This window comes from Ustilago hordei (genome assembly GCF_900519145.1).
Source record: "Ustilago hordei strain Uho2 genome assembly, contig: UHO2_contig_12, whole genome shotgun sequence".
Classification (NCBI taxonomy): Eukaryota; Fungi; Basidiomycota; class Ustilaginomycetes; order Ustilaginales; family Ustilaginaceae; genus Ustilago; species Ustilago hordei.
In genome coordinates this window covers 162042-183662 of record NW_024545263.1, presented here as the reverse complement: position 1 = coordinate 183662, position 21621 = coordinate 162042, and the positions used below count along the sequence as shown (strand labels likewise).

The following is a 21621-nucleotide window of genomic DNA, read 5'->3' as shown; positions in this document are numbered from 1 at the left end:
AGGAGCCAAGGGCCCTGTCAGCATTGAGAGGCCGTCGACAGTGCCAACCCCTTTCCTGCCGGATGCTGTAAGGTCTCCTCCATCCACGTTGTGTGTGTATACCATCTATCCTCATCTGGTCTTCTCGCCTCGCCACCAACACCTGCTTCCTCAAGCATATAAGCATCAAACACAAACTTGTCACCTGTCGAATTCCCCCATCAACATAGTTACCGCAAAAACTACTAGCCTCGCCACCCTCACCATGACTTCAAACCAACCAACCGAGTTGCCTCCCTCCTACGATCAAGTCAGTGGCGGATCTCGCCCTGGCGTCTCCTCCATCACCTCTAACACTGTTGGTGGTGCCTCTTCATCCACTGGCACACACCTCGGTGTACCGCACGAAGACGCAGCATCAGCCCGCAAGTCGATGGAAGACATGCTCCGTCCCCTCCCCAAAGGTTGGATCCGTCAATACGACCCTTCCACCCACCACAATTTCTTCGTTGATACCCTTGCAAGCCCACCTCGTTCCATCTGGACCCATCCCTACGATGATGAGCAGTTCCAGCGCCAACATCCGGAAGAAGTGCAAAGGGAACGAGAGAGGGTCGAGAAAGAACACATGGTTCATGCTGATACTGATGACGAGGATGATCTTCCTCACTCGTCCACCTCCAAGTCTCACTCCACTTCGCACCACAACACTGGTGCTGTAGCTGGTGACAGCTCCAGCGGCACCCAGCCCAAAGGACTCAAAAAGTTCGGAAGGAATCTCAAAGACAAAATGACAAACACCACCCATTCCGAGCGAGAAGCTAAACGTCAAGCTCAAAGAGAAGCTGAACAACGTGCAATTCAGCAACATGCTGCGATCCGACAAGCGCTAGTCACCGCCACCAGAACCGGTCAACCGCAGTTGGTCGGACGTGACAAGCAGGGGAGGGAAATCTTCGCCCAGCCTCCACCTTCAGGTGCGTTTGGTTATGGTGCAACATTAGGATACGGCCCATATCAAACTTTCGATGGTCCGTACGGAAGTTACGGTCCATACGCAAGACCAATGGGTCCGTACAGGAGACCAGGGTACGGCGGCGGTGGAATGGCAATGCCGTTGTTAGGTGGTATGTTGTTGGGTGGCCTGCTTTTCTAAGTTCACCTCACATCTCTGTGAATCAAGCAGGTTTGTAAATAGTCCCGATGAAGTGATACCTCATGCCTCTCGTGCTCTGTTTTTGCATGCAATCAAATGTCAATCCTCGCACGTCACAGTCTGTGCTTCTTGGTTTGACAATAGATTACGCTCAAAAGTGGCTGCCTTTCTAGCAGTTGTTATAATGACGCTTCAGACCAACTTGTTCTCAAGTCTCCTCTCCCCCTTCAAACTCTTCAACAATTGTATCGTCTTCTCCAAATCAATCGTCTCGGCTTTACCCTTCATGTTGACGTCGTCCCTGTTCCTGATGTTGACACTCTTGGTCTCCATCTCCTCGTGACCGACCACGAACACAAAGTTATACTGAGCAATTTCACCGTTTCTAACCTTCTTGGGGAGAGTGTTATCGGTAAGGTCTACATCAGCGTAGAATCCTTCGTTCCACAATCTCTGCTGTACCTTCTTGGCATAGTCGAACACCGTGTTGGTGACAGGAACCACCAGAACTTGACGCGGGCTGAGCCAGAACGGCCATTTGCCAGCAAAGTGCTCGGTCAGAATAGCAATGAAACGTTCGAGCGAACCGACGATGGCACGGTGAATCATAACCGGTCGCTCCGCTTGCGTCTCTCCACCCTGTGAAACGGCAGTGCGGTATTCCAACTTGAACTGCTGAGGCAACTGGAAGTCCAACTGGATCGTAGCGCACTGGTGGTGTCTTCGCATAGCATCGCTAATGGTAATATCGATCTTAGGACCGTAAAACGCACCATCTCCTGGATTCAACTCCCACTTTCCAGGAACGAACTTGTCCAGCGCAGCAGCCAAACGTGCTTCAGCCGTATTCCAAGTCTCTACATCACCCAAGAACTTTCCCGGCCTAGTGCTAAGCTCCAACTTGAACGTGAACCCAAACAGTCCGTAAACTTTCTGCAAGAAGTCAAAGCAACCAGCCATCTCCTGTTCGATCTGACTCGACATACAGAAAATATGCGCGTCGTCTTGACAAAACCTCCTAACACGAGTAAGACCGCTAAGTGCACCCGAAGCTTCATTCCTATGAATCACTCCGAAATCAGCAAGCCGCAAGGGTAGCTCCTTGTACGATCGATCGCGGGAAGCAAACATAAGACAGTGTCCTGGGCAGTTCATAGGTTTGAGTGCGAATTGTTCCTTGTCGACGTTAAGGGCGAACATGTCGTCTTTGTAGTTCTGCCAGTGACCCGAAGTCTGCCAGAGTTTGGAATTGTACATGTTGGGAGTGATCACTTCGTCGAAGCCTCGACCGCGGTATTCGTCTTTAATGTAGTTCTGAAGGGTGTTGTAGATACGTGCTCCGTGAGGAAGCCAGAAGCAAGAACCGGGCGAGAGCTCGTGGAACATGAACAATTCCTGTTCCTTTCCGATCTTACGGTGGTCGCGCTTGGCGGCTTCGAGCAAGAACTGCTTATACTCGCTCATCTGCTTGGTATCGGGGAACGAGATACCGTAGAGTCGCTGGAGGGAATCGTTGTTCTGATCACCCAAAAAGTACGACGCCGAGTTTTTGAGCACCGTCATCGCCTTAATCCGACCCGTGTGAGGGATGTGGGGACCAACACAAAGATCGATCATAGGACCGCAACGGTAGACGGTGGTGGAGGTACCGTCGGGGATCTTGGACTGGATGATGTGCTCCTTGTACTTGTTGTAGTTGAACATCTCCAAAAGCTGCTCTTTGGAGACAACGAGACGCTCAAACTTTTGCTTCTCTTTGGTGGCAGTCTTGATAAGAGTCTCGAGAGCGTTGAAGTCAGTCTGAGTGATCATACGGTCACCCGAGTCACCCATAGCCATTTCGTAGAAGAAGCCTTCCTCAGTGGGAGGACCGATGCAGAGATGACAACCGTAGTGCTTTTCACAAGCTTCTCCCAAAACGTGGGCAGAAGAATGCCAGAAGACACGCTTACCTTCGGGAGACTCGAAATCGAACAGCTCAAGCTTGCAGTCACCTTCCAAAGGACGTTCCAAGTCCCAAAGCGTGTCGTCGACCTTGGATATGACGATACGCTCGGAAAGCGACTTGGAAATCTCCTTTGCAATATTCATGGGCGAAGTCTCAAACGAAGTGCCCTGACGGGTAGAACCATCAGGCATGGTGACGGTGATAGGCTGACGAGGCTTGGCAGCAAACTCGGCATCCTGTTCTGCCTTGAGCTTTTCGAACATAGCGATACGGTGATCGAAGTAGGCGGGCTTGGGAGTGAACTCGAGAGGAGCCCTGGAAGCACCATCAGCAACAGCATCCTTCTTTGCTTTTGGCTTCTTTTCACCCTTTTGTTGCTGTTGCTGCTTTTGTTGCTGTTGTTGCTTTTGTTTCTGTTGCTGCTTTTGTTGCTTTTCAGCCTTTTGTTGGGCAGGCTGTGCGTTCAAGTCGACATCCTTGGCAGCATCGGTGAGGTTGGAAACGGGATCTCGTGGCTCTGCCGCCGAAGAGACGGACTGGGGTGCCGAAGAGGACATGGTGACGAGTTGGAGGACGTGGTTGTGGTGGTGAGGAGAAGAAGAAGGAGTCAAAGCGCATAGCTATTCTTGGTGTCGAGTCAGGTTTGCGTGTACGTCCGACATCGTTGAGAATATTCTCAATTTTTAAGCTGCGCTTTCTCAAAGGCTGCACGTGACCTGCCTACTTTCACTTGGCACTGACAAGAAAGGTTTGTTTCCCTCCAACTCCGACTCACCAACCTCATCCATCACCACGATCACAACTACGCCGACACGGCTCACCTCACGTTCAACGCTATCTGCGCGGCATCTCTGAACCTCTCTGTGCGGAAACCACGCTCGCCACTCGACCGCGTCAACAGCGGCGCATACATAGCAACCATGTCCGTCCCCACTCCCGCAACCCAACCCGTCAAAACCAAATCCAAAGCCTACTCCTCCACCGTCGCCATCCAAGGCGATGCAGCCAAATACCGTCTCAAGTACAAGGAGCTGAAAAAGAAGGTGCGTGAGATCGAAGTAGAAAACGACAAACTCCATCTCAAAACCCTTCGCATCAAACGCAACATTCAACGAATGCGTCTCGAACGCGCTATTCTCTACGAACGACTCGAAGCTGAATCACAAGCTACGCCTTCTGTTGCCACTTACCCACCTCCACCACCACCTGCTGTCGTGGCTACGGCTTATGATGAGAGGGATGTCTATCAGCCCGCTGCGCCCGGGTCTAGTTCGGGTGCCAGGAGAGTAAGTGCTGAATATGCCGGGTATGGCGGTGCCGGAGGAGCATTAGGGTCGGTGGCAAGTGCGGTTGGGAGAGGAGTGTATGGAGGAGGAGGAGCGGGGTATGACGATTATCCTCCTCCACCACCGCCACAGAGGGGTTATGCGGCATCTTCGTCGTACGATTCGCCTAGACACCATTCACCGCAGGCGGCGGGTTCGGTGGGGGATAGAGCCGAGCGGTTGAGACAGTATACGGAGAGTCCTAGTCCTGAACCACATACAGCGGCGAGGAGGGGAGATGCTGGGACGCCGTCTCCCCGCCAGTCAGCAGATCCTGCATCGGCGGAAGCGGGTGTGCCAGCTTCAAGTTCAAGATCCAGTATCAAGGTCAAGCTTCGTCGTGGGCTCTAATGCCCAACCTCTTTTCTGTAGCTCTTCTCTCAGGCTCAGACCATGAAAGCTTCGTCAATCTTGTATTCTAGCTTTGTCAGTCACGCACGCAGCGACTACTCGTCCAGATTATTTTACTTTGCTACACTCAGCAAGCTCAATTACCTCGCTTGACTGTGAAGCAGAGTACACGGTGAGATCACGAATCCTGCTTCCCTTCATCGTCGACCTTGCCTTCATCGCTAGAAGTCGCTTGAGCTGAAGACGGCGATGCAGCTGGAGCCCGAGTCCGCAAAGGCGGAACGGCACTCATCTGCACCCCAGGTGCTCTTGTAGCAGGCATCGTCCCCAACCCCCCTCCTCTGCCAACTCTTGGCCCTAACCCCAGAGCATGACCCAATGCACCATCTCTCCTTCCTTCCCCTCCTCCTCCCGGTATCCTCCCTGGGCACATACTCCCCGGCAAGCCGCCAATCCCACCTCTCAAAGTCGTCGTGACTCGAGCAGTTGGGATCCCCATACTACCCATATTTCCCCGCGTTCCGCCTAATGCCATACCCCTCCCTCCTCCTCCCCCTGCTCCACCCACCTCTAACGCAACCCCTGCATTCACCACTATTGGCCTATCCTCCCATACATAGCCAGTTCCTCCAAAGGAGAAATGCTGAACAACAACCTTCTTCCCTAAACATTCCGCACAGTACATCTTCACCATCCCGCCATACACCTTAACCCAATTCGGCACCGTCGTAGCGATATCGTGTAACAATGGGCTGTGTTCGTGGAATGGTCCTCTTTTTAGTACCTGAATGCGGAGTAGTGAGGTGAGGTATAGATTCGGTATCACCACTCTTTCTCCTCCTTCGACGAGGAGAGAGGTGGGTAGGGTAAGAGGGGCAGAAATAAGCCTCTCTGGATCCCTTTTGCTGCCAAGCTGTCCGTTGAGAATTGAGGGGTGGGAAGAAAGCGGTACTATTTGTGAGGGGCGGAGTGAAGATTGAGTGCGAAGTTGCGCAGCACCAAGGACATAAGGCAGAAATTGGAAATCGTCTAAACCCCAAACTCCGTGAGATCCTGCTGGTTCCAACCCGTACCGATCCTGTAATCGCCAAACGACGAGGAGGTAGAGGGGAAAGATCTCGAGTCCTATCCTTTCTTCCACTGCTTCATCTGCTATCGTCTCTCCCTCCTCCTCCCCCTTTCCCACCTCTGTAAAGAATCCAAGTCTATAGAGAAACCCAACCCAAGCAAAAAACGCCAACTCATGTCCACTCCCATAATCGATCCTCGTAAAACTCCCCCAGGCATCCCCCAAATACCCCTTCAATTCCGGTACAAACGCATGCAATCTTTCCGGCAGTAGCTCCTCATGCAGTCTATCTATCCGGTCTGAGAGGCGTTGGCCCCAATCCCGAAACGCTAGGTTGCCGAATCGTTGTGGTTTTGCCTGAGGCTCAATGTTATCTGTCCATGAGTTGAGCTCGTGTAGCAGCTGTATAAGTTTCTCGAATGGGTTTGTGGCGGTAGAGGAAGGTGAGGGGGGAGGGGGTAAGCGAGCATATTTGCCAACACAAGCCTCAGCTACCCGCTGGAGGAATAAGAGGTAGGTGGAGTATGAGGTGGATTGCTTCCATTTCTCTACGTCTTCTTCGCTTGCGATTCTCTTTACCGGTTCCTTGATCTTGCCTAACGTCTCGGGTGTTAGAGGTATCGTAGGAAGCGGAGGGAGTGATTGCGGACCTAAAGTTGCGGTGCTTGAGGAGCCGACAGCGGGGCTGCTGGTGGGGGGTTGAGGTGGCGCACGACGCATAGCTGGAGTGATGAGAGGCATCGTGTGCTGCGCTTGGTGGTGAGAAGAATAGAAGGTGTGAGGAAGAGATTCAGGGTCCAAAGACAGAAGCGCTGCTCCGGGTTTGTGGAGGTTAAACGGCTTTCGCGCTTCGGCCACTTTCTTTCTACTCTTACACCAACACCTTCTTGACGAACACAAACAGGAATCTTGGGAAGAAACATGTCGGAGCAACCATCAAGATGGACAAGCTCGAGGGTGGCACAGTCGCGCGCTAACCAGCAGACCTCTGGGAGCGGTCAAAATGCGGGAACACGGCAAAGTCGTTGGGCACCTTCTTCTGGCTCAACGTCAACACCGGGCTCTTCTTCTACTTCATCCTGGCGAACGCGGACCACCGAGCCATCTCCAAGCCCGAACTCTTCGCCATGGGGCAATCCGAACAACACCTCCGGGACGAATGCAGGCTCTCCGGCTTCAAGATGGTCAACCACAAGCCCAACTTCTTCCGCCGCACCAAACCCGGACCTAGTATCCTCACTCACATCCTCCCTCCAGAGCACGTCACTCCGCGATCCCTCTCGATCAACAAAAGTCCGCAACTCCCCAAAACTATCAAAACAGCCAACATCACCATCCATAGCCTCTCGAAGCGACGGCCTCACAGTCCGAAACACAACCAAACCACTCGGCGGCAAGACACTCGACCGTTTATCCCTCCTAGCATCCCCATCCCGCGGCTTAGATTCCTCCTTATCCCTCTCCTCCGACCTCTCTTCGCAAGGGAGTATGGACCTCACCTCTCCCTCAGTACAGGTCGAGTTCCGAGAATACATCTCCGCCCGCCTTCGCAAAGCGTTACCCCTTCTTTCGGCCACAGCACTAACAGTACTGGATAGCTCCACGTACCTTCCTTCCACCTCCCTGAAAGCAAGAGGGCTTGGAGAAGGCGAGGAAGAGCTGCAGCAAATCCTACTACTCGTCCGAAAGCTACGGGAAGCATGCGTGGCGAGTAGACGGGAAGATGGATTTGCGGTTGAGGTGTATGAGCTTTCGACTGGGTTAGCTTTATTATGTGGAGATATGATGCAGTTTGTGGCTAGCTTGCCTAGGTTGGTGCTCGAGCTATATCTCGCAGTACCGCCAGCTGAAGAGGAAGGAGGTGAGAGGGGTGATGTTGAAGAATTGATGCAACGGCTCCGATTACGACCGATCCCAACAGGGAGTGGGGACAGGAGGGGGAGGATGATGTCCCTTTACCTACTTCAATCGCTTTGTCTTTCGGGTCGAGCTTTGAGGCTGGGTCAATACATCGCCCCTACTGATAACAGTGATGGTGCTGTGGAAACCCTACATAAGGGGTTGAGGGAATATCGGTTGCTACGAACCACTCTTAGCTTGACCTATGGCGATGGGAAAGGGTGGAACGAGCATTTGAAGTTTTGCGACGAAGTTTACTCCGCATTGCGCGGTGTCGATCCGTTCAAGTTGACACTTCTACTAAGCGGTAAGGTTGGGTATGGGGTCGATGAATACCAAAAGTTACTATCGATGCAAGCTGTACCAATGCTAAGGAATGCTGCTTGGGCAGTTGCTAGAAGGACGTATATCTATCTACCCATTACACCTGAGCTTCAGGTTTTGATAGGGGAAACAGCGGAGGAGGGGAAAACGGGGGAGAGAAGGGAGGAGCAAGTTTGGTTAGAGGAGTTGTTGCTGCTCTGCACTGACTTTCTTCCGGCTAGTCGATCAGAGATGGAACAAGTTAAGGGTAGTGAAGGGGTAAAAACGAAGGAGGAGACGCCAGACAACTGCGACTCGCCCTCACTCGCTCACGAACCAATACCGTCTTCAGCTCAAGCCATCGTCAACGGCCGCCTTCACACATTCCTTCTCTCACGCCTGGACGAACCTCTTTCAGACCGACTCATATCTCTTAAAGACGGTTCCTTCGCTATCAAGATCAAGTAAAACACTTCAATGTATTTCTATCAAGTCAACATGCTTCATGGTATATCGAACATCGTACTCCGTACTCCGCTACTTCTTCTGAACGAACTTTAAAACACTCTCCCAGCTCTCTACCGGCTTGACACTCAATTCCGCAAAAGCCAACCTCCCCTCCCCATCGATCACAAAATGACTTCTTCTCGTCTTATCATCCGACCCAGTCAGTGCCTTAATCAACTCCCTTTTCGGATCAGAGATGAGGTTGTAAGGAAAGCTTTGTTTCTCTTTCCAACTCTTCAACAAAGCGGGACTGTCGTTGGATAGACCGTAGATGGCGTAGGAGGAGGAAGTGAAAGAGGAGTGATTGTCACGAAATAGCTTGGCTTGGGTTGTACAGCCTGATGTGTTTGCGCGTGGATAGGTGAAGATTACGGTTGATGTGAGAGAGGTGGTGCTAATGGGGGTTCCGTCTTGGGTTTTGAGGGTTAGAGAGGGGAGGGGGGAGCCGATGGTGAGGGCGCCAGAGGGGGTGGGTTTGGGTTTCTTCTCAGTGGCAGCAGCTGAGGCGGGTTTGTCGTTGGAGGTGGATTTGCGTTTAGTAGCAGCAGGAGCCGGGCTAGGGGCGTGGGCAGCGGGAGCTGGATTTCCTGCGTTTCGGGCGCTACGTCTTGGTGCTGCGTCGGTCATCTTGGTGATACGGTTGATTGTCGTTCTGATGGTGATGTTGGTGGTAGCGGTGAAAGAGGTGTTCGGCAGTGAGAGGATGGCTGGAGAGTCGGGGAGCACGTTGACATCCCTTGGAGAATGCACCTCACAGACTAAAAATAAGAGATGCTAAGAGAGGCTAAGAAGCTTATTTCCGCTCGCTTATGTTACCCTCAGCCTGGTCCGTGCTCGTGTTCGATCCAATCTTTGCGACTTGATCACGACACGTTTGTTCAGCTTATGGGGCTTTGTCCCCGGCTATGCACTCACACACAAGCAAAAGACACAGTCGGAAGCAACGTACCAGGAGAGAAGGGTATCATATGTGATTACAAGTAGACGCTGATGCGAAAGCTAGGATGTGCCCTTGGCCTTGTTGAGCAAGTTGCGTACAAGTCTACGCTTACCCACCCCACCCCCGCTACCACCAGACTGCTGCTGAGAATGTTGAGAAGAATGCTTGAACTGGTCGTTCTGTCCAGTCATCGTTTCATCTGTCGACCACCGGCTGTGTCCTTGATTCTCATCTGTACCACTGCCTCCTTGCGAATGCTGACTAGGCGTTTGTGAATGTGTCGACGACGAAGTAGCACTACGAAGCATGTTGAGACTCGGCCTTCGCAAGCCATCCCATCGACGGGACGATGTTGAGCCTGTGGTCCTGTCTCCGCTCACTTCGTCTCCCCCCTCTCCTGCTGCTTTGCGCCAAGAGGACCACATAACCAAGTCTGGGGTGAGCATTCTGCTGCCACCACTCAGGCGAGATGCGCTTGGATCGTCCGGCCCCAGTGTGCCGAGGCCGCCGGTAGGAGGAGGAACATGGATCGATTCTTTGCGAGGCGGTGGCACGGGTGGCGTGAGGCTGGTTGTGCTACTTGCTCCACTATCTGCCATAGGGCGACCTGGTGATCTCTCACGCCGAGCAGCGGTGTACGAGCTGAGCTCGGTCGGCATCGATGGGCTGTGACGATGCAAACTTCGAGGAGAAGTAGCGAACTTGTCAAGCACAGCTTTATTACCTCCTAAAACAGGCGTCTTGGGATCGTCTTCGTCTTCATCATCAATCTCGCCGGTCTCTTGGTCGACACCACGACCACTGAGACTGATAGGCATGTCTGCTGCACTGTTGAAGGTGACTGGGTTGTGACGACGTTGTGGCGGATGGTCTTTCGGCGGAACCATGGGCCCAACCTCTGAGCCAGCATCGGTCGCCCGGCTGCTTGAAGCGTGAGAAAGACCATGGCTCTGCACTTCGGGATCACCTGCACCTCCCCATCCCTGTGCCGTGTGAATATACATAGGAGATCCTAGACCACTGGCCCCTGCAAGGCCAGGCGAGGCGTTCTTTTCATTCTCAGGAGCGAAAAGCGATTGAGCCCAAGCACTGCCTTGCCCTTGCCCCTGCCCTTGCCCCTGCCCTTGCCCCTGCCCTTGCCCTTTGGCTCCAGCAGAGTCGCCTACGCCGGGATCAGGATCGAGACCCAACTTGGCCCTGTCAGATGCTGAAAGAGTTGAATGGTCAATCGTCATATTGTTTGAACCCAACACACCCTTTTTGGCGGCACCGTCTTGCGACGGTCGGCCCTCGCTGCTGTGCGGCCTTCTCGACACACGTCGATTGTATGACTGCGCCGCTGTAGCTGGATAGTTCGGCGCGCGATTCTCGCTGACCGAGAAGCTGCGTGAGCTGTGACCTGCTCCTGCTGCAGCAGAACGCGAAGGCGACTGATCTTCACTGACACTAGGTAGCTTGGAGCACAGAGCTGCATTGCTGCCTCTTGTACTCAGACTGGGCGATGGACCTGTTCTAGCATCTCCTGCACGCTTCCTTTCCTGAGCCAATGCTTCTCCATATGCGGCGAGCTGGGCTGCGAGCGATGTGCTGGTTCCATCGGGTCCATCAGAAGCGTAAGGCGTCTCATGATTGAGGATAGCTTGCGCTTGCTCAGCAGCACTCAAGTAGTTGGATCGGAGCGATGATGAGGATGCATGGCTCGCTAAGCTATCTGCGACGGATGGCGCTCGACCAGCGCGTGTGGAGACTGACGAGCTGCTGCCAGTCCCAGGCATGTATCCGGGGCGAGTGGTAGCCAGGCCGTGTTCTTCCGCGATCGAAAGGGCTTGGTACCCTGCGTTGAAGCGAGGCGAGTTGCGTGAGCCACTTTCGATGGAAGCGGATCCTACACCGCGAGCACTGTTGCCAGATTGAGAGCCCGAGCTTACGGCTGAGACGTGACTGCCAGATCGACCGCGTGTCATTCTGCTCGTTAGCGCACCACTGAGTCTCGTGCTTTCGTCCTTAGCTGCAGCAACGCCTGCCTCTGTAGCCGAAGAGTCACCAGCATCCTTGTTGCTTTGCTTCCGGATCGCCGTCATATTCCTTAGACCAGCTGGGAGTCGATGCGAGTCATGCCTCTCGCCACCATCGAGAGTCCGGTCACCTGCGTCAGATCCAGTGTGATGAAGGAACTCCTGCGGGTCGTCCTCATCGGCGGCTTCGCTCATGGTCGACTCGGCATGGCTGGCGTCATTATCAGTTGTGTTAGTACTGCGAGAGCTTGATCCGCTAACTGACCTGTCTCTTCCAGTGCTGTGAGAGGTCGCAGCAGACTCCCGAGTCCGCTGGCTGCTCGTCTCTGGGCCTGTTGCTTGACTGAGATCGGCACCAACACGCTTCATCGCATCGATACGGCTGTTCTGGTTGGTGCCTGCCCTGTACCTTTCCACACTTTTCCTGCCCATGATAGGGTCCTCGTTCTGACCAAAGTAAGTAGGCCGGAGGAGATCCAACGAAACATTGCCACGGTGCGGAGCCCGTGAGGCCCCGCGCACCTGCTCATTGGAACCCGCTCGAGCTCGCTGGACGTGGCCATCCGCGAGGAACTGCTCGCGGGCTGCCGAAAGCGAGGAAGACGAGGAGGCGCTACGGAGTCTGCGCTGCTGATCGATGGCTAACGCATCTGAACGTGAAATCGGAAGAGGAGGTGGAACAAAGGATGTCTGATGTGAAGGTGCTGTGGTGCTCTTGCATGCATCAGGATCTTCACTGGAGCTCTCACTAGCAGTAGCAGGGTTGCGTCGGAGACCGCGCTGAGAAGAGGCTGCAGGACGCTGATAGTCGAACGACTTGCCGGAAGTCCGACCCGGCTTAGCAAGGGCATCGAGGTTGATGGTGCCGCCATTCAATATGCTGGTACTGCTGGCAGCCGATGCGTCGGAAAAGAAGGAGCTGGAGGAGCCATGCATGGAGGAGTTGAATGTGCTGGGTTGGTTGTTGCTGGGCGTGTTGCCTGTTGCCTTCCTGAGAATGTTGGAGAGACTACGTTTGCCTGCAAGTTTGCCGTGCTTCTTTCCTGGACTGGTGGTACTAGCGCCGTCAAAAGAATGATCGAGATACCTACTAGACGAAGCCTGTGACATACTACCGCCCATCTGATTGGACGAGCTTCCACTAGCGAGGGCAGCTCGCAAGGAAGCAGCAGGATGTGCCGCTTTCTCTAGTATGGAGGGCAGAGAAGGCCTTCTCTTGGATTCGCGTGCGCTACCGGTGGCTGATGCACTTGTAGTGTTGCCAGGAACGGCTGCCGAAAGGGCGGAGGCTGCTGATGTTGCAGCATAGTCCGAAGAGTCGTAGGATGGTCCCGCGGAAGGGAATGCGGCGAGAGCGGGAGAGATGGCTGTAGGGTATGCGGACGATGATGACATGGATTGAGAAGGCGTGAGTGATGCTGGCGAAGCGAGAGGCAAGGGAGGAGTGGCAAACGAAGCTGCATCGTTGCGAAGATTGGGGTTGGAGCTCGTCTTGAAGATAGATCCACCCTTTGATGTTGAGCCGGAGCGTGAGGCGGCTAGTTTGGAAGCGTTGCTGGCTGAAAGCGTTTCGGATGAAGACTTGTTGTTAAGTGCTGATGAAGGAGTCGCTAGGTGAGAGCTCGAGAGGTTGTTGCTGCCGCTGCTGCTGCTGCTAGACTGGTTGTTTCTGGATGCTGTGATGGGCGAAAGGGGAGAGGCGCTTCTACCTGAAGCGGCGTAACGGATGTAGGCAGCTGGGCCCAAGGTGACGTCTCCGCTGACCGTGTCTCGCGATTCGACCATACCAGCGAGGCCGTTGGAGCCGTATGCGGAGATCCAGGAGCGGATAAGATTGGCGCATTCGGTATGACCGTTGCCAAGAGCGAGAGCCTCAGGGAGGAGAGCCTCTTTGTCTGCTGCAGCCGGTCGCGCTCCTGCTTCGAGCAAAATGCGAACAATGTCGAGATGACCGTTGGCAGCGGCAAAGTGGAGTGGTGTTGAGCCTTCGGCACCTGGACCACCGCTAGATCCTTTGGCCTTGAGACGGGGTGCGTTGACGTCGGCGCCGTGGAAGATGAGCATACGAACGCTTTGCTCGCTACCACCAGAGCAGGCGGCATGCAAGGGCAAAATACCGTTGAGATTGCTGTTGGCGGGCTGACCATTCTCAAGGGCGAACTTGACTAGACCGATGTTGCCGCTAGCTGCGGCGTTGTGAAGTCCGAGATTGGGATGCATGCCTTCGGCATGGCTAGAGGAGCCACCAAGGCCACTCTGGCCGGTCGCCTTGAGGGCAGTGCGGCTGACAGCGCTACGCAGCATGTCGAGGACGACAAGGGCAAGACAAACCCCTAAGCTTTGTTTAGAGGAAATCAGATCTGGGCGACCTGAGTCGCAGTTGTGGCGTTGCCAGATATGGCTAGGAAGCGATCAGCTTTCACGATTGCAGGTCGAACATGCTTCAGGCGGGCAAACGCGGAGTGGATGATGCGCAATATATTCGAGATGCCGATGCTGAGGTAGAAGGATTGGCTGAGGGACCGGACGCTATCAGCGCCGATGATACCGGATGGGTGTAGAACGCGTCGAGTCACTTGTTGTGTGATGATAGCTGTGAGCTTCGTAGAGGCAGAAAGGGTATCGGAGGTATCTCCGCTTCTCAGACGACGTGTGGGAATGCGAACGCGGAAATCGACCTTCGAGGGAGTGAACGAAAGGTTGGGACGAAAGCGTAACCAAATGAATGCTTGCGACGAGGGTGCTCCAGCGACCAAGCTGAGATGGAGATCCGTTTTGAGCCTGTCGTCGACGACGATGGTGGTGGCGATAATGCTGGAGGCAGAAGCGGGAGCTGCCGATGCTAATGATTGCGGTTTAGTGTAAATCAGCGGCTCAGCTTTTTGTTGAGATCACAAGGTGACCGTTGCATCGCGGCCGGCTGTGGGAAAAAATAATAATAAATAAGAGGGTAAAAAAGTGGAGCTGTCGTAGCATGGGCCCGTGCCTTTAGCCACCAGTAAAGGTTATTCCAAAAGAAAAAAGGAAAAAAAAAAAAAAAGGAAAAAAAAAAAAAAGAAAAAAGGAAAAAAAAAAGAAAAAAGGAAAAAAAAAAAAAAAAGAAAAAAGAAAAAAGAAAAAAGAAAAAAGAAAAAAGAAAAAAGAAAAAAGAAATGGGACCTTTTGCTCTGGAAGACCGAAGGTGCCAGCTGCCTCCTTCCATTATCATTGTACTACAACTTGCCAGCGTCGAGGGCGAAGGGATGGTTCGATGGCCTCGGTGGCCACATTGTACAGTACTGTACTGGAAAGCACGGGCGAACAAAGGGCGAGCTCAAATGAAGTGCTCTCCGCGCTATCCTTTTATAGAGCAAAAGAACGAGCCGGGCATCTTGCGATTCGCGCTCGCTCACAGAAACAGCAAGCAAGCAAGCAAGCAAGCAAGCAAGAGCATGTCCTTGTATTCTCTGTGGTCCTACATCCTGCTCAGGTTGTCGCTCCTACTTCGCTCCAACTTGTTCTTGAACCATACCTTTCTTGCCGTCACCAAATACAATGCATATCTTCTACACCTAGACCGCTTCCCGTTTCTGCATCTCACCTTGCAGCCATCCAGGCATCGTCAGCCTGGAACCTAGCTTAGCCTGAACACCGTCAAGATATCCAGTCTGCAGCCATGTCGATCGCATCCCAATCACCGCAGCAACAGCAACAGCCACGATCTATCCTGGCCGACTCACCAACCAGGCAAGTCCACTCTTTTGTCTCGCTCGTATCCTCACCCGAAGCTTCTTCTCCAGACGAGCTTGTCGATCATTCTTCCGTTAGCCAAGCCATCCTCTCCGACGTCTCGAGTCAACCCAAACCCAAGAGCATCCTCGAAAACGCTCACGAAGCTCTTCCACGCAAACCATCTCGGTCAGGCAGCGAATTAGGCTTTAAGGCTGCTCTCAAAGCTACTTTCTTACCTCCACCAACACCAGGTCGTCAAATCAAGGCTAAAGATGGCAAGAAACTAGGCAAGTCCTTCCAACGTACAGACCCTCTACCCGAAAGATTTCAAGGTGGACAGGTGCTCGAATATGATCCTCGAGGCAAGGATGTCGCAGCAGGTGATGGCATCTTGCCACCAGGCTTCACCAAGCCTCCACCCTTCGATCGACGCCACAGCGCCAGCGAGTCAGGCTATGCAAGTGACAAGGAAAGCAGTGTCGGCACTCCAAGTGAAATGGGTGATGCGAGCCGCTTCTCGAGATCCTACACCTCAGAAGCTAGCTCTGCGTGCCGCCCGAGCATAAACCACCAGTCCGAACGGGAACCGCCAACGTCGTCGGTCCCAAGTAGAGCCAGGCAAGGCTCCGTGGCGTCGACAACATCAAGCAGTAGTAGTGCAGCGGCGATCAAGTTTGCTCCTCTCCCCATGTCAGGACGATTGCAACGTGCCAACTCGATTACCATCGGCGTTGCTGCTCGATCGCATCTTCTTCAGTCGCAAGGTACCGCTGCCCCACCGCGATCATCCTGCACACCACAGCACGTGCACGGTTCACAAGCATGGTACACCAACAATGCCGGCAACCTTCATCCTCGTCATCAAGACGTTGTCGATGTGGGCCAAGAGATTAAGAAAGGCGCTACCAAGGCGTGGAAACTCCTTCGCGGCACTGGTGGAGGCAACGCAAGCGATGCCTCCAACAGCTCCAACAACAACACACCCGCGACTCATTCTGCTCCAGCTGCCAGGGCAGCGGCACAAGCTGCTTTGCTGGAGAAAGCCAAAAAGACATTCCCCAAGGAGGGCGCACCTGTGGCAGATCACGAAACAGGCCAACTCAAGATGGCCAACGCATCCGTACCTCTCAACACCACACCCAAGATCTCCCAGGGTCAAGTCTCGGACCAAGCCAAGAAAGCAGCTGTTCCGGCTGCCAGCGGGGATCGAACACCACGCAGAGCAGCCAGCCCAACACAACATTTTCGCAGTATGTCCATCTCAGAGCAGCCAGAAGCGGATGAAGCAGCAGCAGCAGCAATCGAAGCAGCACACGCAAAGAATGCTGCTAAAGCAGCTCACCTTCCCAACGGTCATCATCCACATGACCTTCAAGATGGGCCTCAGCACAATACCTACCATCTTGCTGATGATCATGACGCAGCACACCTTGACTCAGGGACGGCCACACCGACAAGTGCGATGCAGAGAAGATTGTCGACCGGTGCATTCTTATGTGGCTTGTCGTTGCGAGGTATTCAAGAGGACAGGAGAAGAGATCTCTTGGGTTTGGATGCGGATGATGATGAACAGCAGAGAATGGATAGCGGCAAGAAAGGTCTAGGCGATGAGAGCAAGACATGAGCTGAAGGTGAAAGACACGGCATTGCCGTCAGGACACCAGCAGGGACGGAAGAGGAGCTCGGCTTGGAAGGATATGGTCATTCGTAAGGTACACAAGCATGCGGACGATATGTTACGAGTTGTGCCTCTATATAATTACATGCGAAGCCAGTCGGCTCATTCTGATTCCAATCCTGTGAAGCGTACAATGGTGTGCTATGCGTCATCCGAGTCGTGGTCGTTTGAACAACGCATTTGGATCGATTGTCAGATTTATGACCGGTGCAGTCCAAAGTGGATGCTCTTGCTGAAGTGGCGGTGGCGGTTGCTGCTGCTGTCGCTTCGACGGCGGTATTGGTGGTAGCTTGAATTCAAAGGTGACAAGATCTCTCCAATCGCCTTTCCTGGGGCCGTCGATCATCTTGACCACTTTACTCCTTGTCGAGACGCTCTGGAATTCGCATCGCTCCAACAGTTTCCGACAAGCCTCGTTCTCGGGGAAGCAGCTTGCCTGCACCATCGAGTATCGCCAGTCTGTCTCGAGTGAAGCCAGCACTGCCTTGACCAGGAAGGTACCTACGCCTCTGCCCCTTTCCGTCTCCGCTACCATGACTTGCAGCTCTGCCACCTGTCCTTGCCTGACATCTTCTTCCTCCGCCAGTCCCACATCAGAGACAGCTTCATCTTCACTGTAGAATGGCTCCAGCTGCGGATAGAGATATGGTGCAAGTGCGAACTCGAGTTGGTGCATTTAGACACCGAGACATGAAGGTACGAAAGTGCTGTGGTGCAAAGAGCTTTGGTGGATTTGAATGTGGGCCGGTGGGGTTGAATGTGGGCAGATGGCGAACCTCATCGTGGCACTCGAGCAAGTCGCACCTCGGTGTCACCGACCACGACGCAATGTTGCTGAAGTTCGATTTCAGACAAAGTGGGAAAATGAAGGCTCCGAGGAAGTGGCTGACCGAGATGCACAACACAACGCAAAGACGTGAGAGAGCTATCGCCACACGTGGCCATGTAGCAGCAAAATTTTGTCCTTCTGGAAGGAGGGCTCAGAAGGTATAAGAAGACCTGCGTATCCCTGTCTCATTCGGGTCTCTCCCTCATCGACCTCTCCTTGCCACTTCGACCTCTCGAGTAATGCTGGCAATGCGTCAAACCTTTCAGCAATGGATGGTGCTGCTCTCAGCACTCATCCTATTGCTTCTCCCAGCCCTACTTTGCTATGCAGCGCCGATGGATGAAGGTGCTTCTTCTAGCTCTGGACTTCGTCCTTCAAACAGTGACTTCAAGGAATTTGGATATTACGGAAGACCCGAGTTCGGGTTCAAACTAGACAAGCAACCCCTGCCAAGCAGTGCTTTGGATCAGCATTTCGACACTCGTATTCATTATCAGGGCACGCCGGTGCTTTTTTCAAAATTTGATACTGTGCAGAAAGTGGCGGAGGCTCTGGTCAGCCACAAGAGGATCTGGCTTGCTGGCCCCTCGTCTGCTAAAACACCCAATAAGCTCCCCCCGTACATGGGCATGGAATATCACGGTCGTGGCTCTCTCAATTACATACCTGTAAGCCAGGAAGAGATTCATCCGCATGTCCTGGACGCGCAGGAGTTCAGGAACAAGCATGGTGAGAATGCTCTGTACCTTAGGTTCGGGCGTCCGTTCACCAAACGAGAAGGGCGACTATTCTTCAGTTATCAAACACCTACATGGAAAAAGGTAAAATTGAGCGACACGAAGTTCCATCTGAGACAGACAAAGCTCACCGATCTGCGCAATCATCTCAACAAGAACAACTACCTCCTAACTTATGATTCAGTTACGCACGAGCATCTCGGCTTCGCATTAGATAAAGACGGCGGGGTGATTTTCGAAAACTTGGGTGAATACCTTGGCCGGGCGTAGGCTCCTTGCGTCCGCTACTTGTGCTTCGAATATTCCTCACCCCCATTTGGTATCTCTTCATTCGAATTTCATTCGTTTGCCATGCGTCTCAACAGCTAATGAGAACTACCACCCATCCCCATTCACCGCTGACTGTCTTGAATGCAATGCATCACATTCCTCATCCTTGCGATTTCAACTAGCCGGTCTCGTGTGGATATTCATACAGAGCGACGCACAGTCGACGCATTAGACTGTGTTGAGTGGTACAAGCTCAACATAAAGATTCTTTCAAGATGAGAAGGCAGCTCGGGCAATTGAGAGTCAGTATGCCGATCTTAATACTAATCGACGAAAGGAAAAATGGGCATGATGAACTTACATGTGCTTCAAGGAACCAGCAGCTTCTTCCCTGGAACGACGGCTGTTTTGCGCTCTTTCCAAGGCCAGCGGTCGCGCCATGCCTCTGCACTGCGGGTGCGACAATCGGCTTCTTGATGTCATACCTGAGTAAAATCTCAGGAATGATCTTTGAGAGCTCCATCAAGCTGATGTTTTTGCCGATGCAAGCCCTCGATCCGCCGCCAAAAGTCATGTTATAGCGCTCCGTTGCTTTTCTGCCGTCTTCACCACCTTCGAGCCATCTCTCGGGACGGTAGATCTCAGCGTCGGATCCGAATGCTTCCTTGTTGCGATGAAGAATGTATGGGCTGATGCCGACTGTCGTGCCAGCTGGTATAGGGTTTGGATTACGCCCGATGATGGCGCCGCCAGAAGGAACGTAACGAGGAAGATCCATCGAGATGGGAGGAGAAAGGCGAAGTGCTTCCTTGATACACGCTTGCAAATATTCCAGCTGTGCTCCTTTGGCGTACTTAACTGGGGAAGAAAGTTGACCAGAGTCAGCAGCATCATTGATTTCTTGACGCAATTTAGTGTAACATGGTGGATTGTCGAGAAGATAGCCAAAGAAGATGGTGAGAGAGGTGGCGGTGGTGTCCGAGCCAGCTGACATGACGGAAGATGCGGTGAAGAGTACCTGTTTCATGGACAGCTTCTCTTTCGTGTCCGGGTCTCGAGCTTCCATGAACTTGGTCAGCATGTCCGGACGAGATGCCATGCCGTCGTTGTCTTGGACTTCTGCGTAGCGAGTCTGAATCCTGGAAGTGGTCTTGTCACCAATGACACTTCCGCCAGGCTGTCCAGTGACTCGAGGGAACAGCCACAAGATCCATGCCGAAAACAGCGGCAAGCAACCGGCGACAGCTCCCCATTGCGAAAGGTTGAGCACACCGGTCAAGAACCTCTCGTCGTCTTTGCCTCGATGCAGGAGGTTAAAGGACTGACCGAAGGCCAGCTCGCCAACGACGTCCATGGCAAAGTAGTGGAACCAAGGATCCAATCGGATAGCCTTGGTCTTTTCCCCATCATTGCTGACGGCCTGAGTTTCAACAAGCTCATCCAGACGCTTGAGTAGCAGCTCGGTGACGTCTTCGACGTACTCTTCAAGCTTGACCAGGCTGTTCATGCTGTAGGCACTTGCGACGGCGCGACGGCGCTTGCTGTGCCGGTGAGGGTCGCGTTCGCTGAAAATGGATGGATGCGACTTGAAGACTTGGAATGAACGGTAGAAGTTGGACTTGCGGAACTTGCTCGATGTGCCATCAGAAAGGCTGTAGATCGAGTTCATCGCAGCTGGATCGGCGAAAGAAAGGTGGGTGGGCCCAATGCGCACCACATCACCGTGTTGCTTGTGGAGGGCGTAGAGCGCGGGTGCATAGTTGCCCTGAAGCGTGTGCCAGAAACGCCAGAAGGGAATGCCGAGTCGGGCGGAGAGAGGGCCCGGATAACGGGAGAGTGGTGATATCGTGAGGTTGTATAGCATCCATCCTGATAGCAGGGCGAGGGTGCCGATGAAAATTTGAGCAAGGAATGGAAGACCAGAGAGTGGTGTTAAGACGGTCTTCGCGAGTTGCGCTACAACGGAGCTCTCCACGACGGGTCGTTCGCCGAGACGGGCGGGAATCGAAGCTGCTGTCATGCTGAAGGACTGAGTTGGTGGCCGTGATGAACAGTCGACAGATGTGAGGTTACGTGGGATGCAGGGTTGAGCCTAAGGAAGGTGCGACGGATCCTGCGAAGGATAGCTTGACAATATATTACCAACGACTTTGTGGCTGCATACCGGTTCTCGTACACCGAGCAGAGCTTCCCACAGGCGGAAGCCAGAAGTGCAGGACAGCGACAACATTGTTGTTAGTCGATTTCCGCCAGCGGGCCGACCCCACCACTTTGCGCGAACTCTTGGAGCAGGAGCGGGGAGAGAGGTCGGTGTCGTGTGGGGAGCGAGAGTGACGCAAAGTGTAGACATAGTGTGGGGTATATAGAGCTGCATCTGTCAAGAGTTGCCGACATTTCCATTTCTTGGCGTTTCTGACTTTGTTCTCTCTCGTCCGACAGGCGGAGTTGGAGGGAAGCAAACCGTTCTTGACGAAGCCGAGGAGCCGACAAGGGAGATTATGTCAGCTTCGGTCAAGCCGATTTGAGTCGAGTCCTTCTCTGGCGGTGCATTCAATTCGTATTTTTCCCTCTCCCGTTCTTCACCACAGTCACATTGAGGAGGTGTGTTTCTTTCCAAAGTCACATCAAGCAACACAGGCACACACGCACGCACGAACGCACGGACGCACGCACGGACGCACGCATGCCAGGCAGGCAGGCAGTCAGGCAGTCTGTCTGTGTTCGGCCTATCCTTCCTGCTTCCTGCTTCCTGCTTCCTGCTTCCTGCTTCCTGCTTCCTGCTTCCTCCTTCCCGGGCCGTTTGTCTCTCTCTCTCTTCTAAGTGTTCTCGCCAAGCTGTCAGCGCGTGGCTTTTTTCCTCGCTTGGGTCAAATTGTGAACATCGGCTATAAAAAAATTAAAAAA

At 53.4% G+C, this 21621-nt stretch overlaps 11 protein-coding genes across 11 annotated transcripts; 5 read left to right on the top strand and 6 right to left on the bottom strand.

The window, feature by feature from the left end:
• Positions 1-244: 244 nt before the first annotated feature.
• Positions 245-1135, top strand: UHO2_05118 (uncharacterized protein; the record flags this gene model as incomplete). The annotated part of the gene is made up of 1 exon (XM_041556120.1): positions 245-1135. One exon carries the CDS (start codon positions 245-247, stop codon positions 1133-1135), a length of 891 nt encoding a protein of 296 aa, XP_041412054.1.
• A 192-nt stretch (positions 1136-1327) lies between these two features.
• On the bottom strand, positions 1328-3640 carry UHO2_05117 (putative THS1 - threonyl tRNA synthetase, cytosolic; the record flags this gene model as incomplete). Its single annotated transcript, XM_041556119.1, has 1 exon — positions 1328-3640. One exon carries the CDS (start codon positions 3638-3640, stop codon positions 1328-1330), a length of 2313 nt encoding a protein of 770 aa, XP_041412053.1.
• A 363-nt stretch (positions 3641-4003) lies between these two features.
• UHO2_05116 (uncharacterized protein) lies at positions 4004-4759 on the top strand (the record flags this gene model as incomplete). The annotated part of the gene is made up of 1 exon (XM_041556118.1): positions 4004-4759. The coding sequence occupies one exon, from the start codon at positions 4004-4006 to the stop codon at positions 4757-4759; it is 756 nt and encodes a 251-aa protein (XP_041412052.1).
• A 178-nt stretch (positions 4760-4937) lies between these two features.
• On the bottom strand, positions 4938-6569 carry UHO2_05115 (related to RRD1 - Resistant to Rapamycin Deletion (protein phosphatase 2A regulator activity); the record flags this gene model as incomplete). The annotated part of the gene is made up of 1 exon (XM_041556117.1): positions 4938-6569. One exon carries the CDS (start codon positions 6567-6569, stop codon positions 4938-4940), a length of 1632 nt encoding a protein of 543 aa, XP_041412051.1.
• A 180-nt stretch (positions 6570-6749) lies between these two features.
• Positions 6750-8498, top strand: UHO2_05114 (uncharacterized protein; the record flags this gene model as incomplete). Its single annotated transcript, XM_041556116.1, has 1 exon — positions 6750-8498. One exon carries the CDS (start codon positions 6750-6752, stop codon positions 8496-8498), a length of 1749 nt encoding a protein of 582 aa, XP_041412050.1.
• Positions 8499-8567: 69 nt separating this feature from the next.
• UHO2_05113 (uncharacterized protein) lies at positions 8568-9164 on the bottom strand (the record flags this gene model as incomplete). Its single annotated transcript, XM_041556115.1, has 1 exon — positions 8568-9164. The coding sequence occupies one exon, from the start codon at positions 9162-9164 to the stop codon at positions 8568-8570; it is 597 nt and encodes a 198-aa protein (XP_041412049.1).
• A 372-nt stretch (positions 9165-9536) lies between these two features.
• UHO2_05112 (uncharacterized protein) lies at positions 9537-13796 on the bottom strand (the record flags this gene model as incomplete). Its single annotated transcript, XM_041556114.1, has 1 exon — positions 9537-13796. The coding sequence occupies one exon, from the start codon at positions 13794-13796 to the stop codon at positions 9537-9539; it is 4260 nt and encodes a 1419-aa protein (XP_041412048.1).
• A 1351-nt stretch (positions 13797-15147) lies between these two features.
• UHO2_05111 (uncharacterized protein) lies at positions 15148-16827 on the top strand (the record flags this gene model as incomplete). The annotated part of the gene is made up of 1 exon (XM_041556113.1): positions 15148-16827. One exon carries the CDS (start codon positions 15148-15150, stop codon positions 16825-16827), a length of 1680 nt encoding a protein of 559 aa, XP_041412047.1.
• A 202-nt stretch (positions 16828-17029) lies between these two features.
• UHO2_05109 (uncharacterized protein) lies at positions 17030-17557 on the bottom strand (the record flags this gene model as incomplete). Its single annotated transcript, XM_041556112.1, has 1 exon — positions 17030-17557. One exon carries the CDS (start codon positions 17555-17557, stop codon positions 17030-17032), a length of 528 nt encoding a protein of 175 aa, XP_041412046.1.
• A 488-nt stretch (positions 17558-18045) lies between these two features.
• On the top strand, positions 18046-18717 carry UHO2_05108 (uncharacterized protein; the record flags this gene model as incomplete). Its single annotated transcript, XM_041556111.1, has 1 exon — positions 18046-18717. The coding sequence occupies one exon, from the start codon at positions 18046-18048 to the stop codon at positions 18715-18717; it is 672 nt and encodes a 223-aa protein (XP_041412045.1).
• A 228-nt stretch (positions 18718-18945) lies between these two features.
• Positions 18946-20737, bottom strand: UHO2_05107 (uncharacterized protein; the record flags this gene model as incomplete). Its single annotated transcript, XM_041556110.1, has 2 exons — positions 18946-18984; positions 19079-20737. The coding sequence occupies 2 exons, from the start codon at positions 20735-20737 to the stop codon at positions 18946-18948; spliced, it is 1698 nt and encodes a 565-aa protein (XP_041412044.1).
• Positions 20738-21621: the final 884 nt, after the last annotated feature.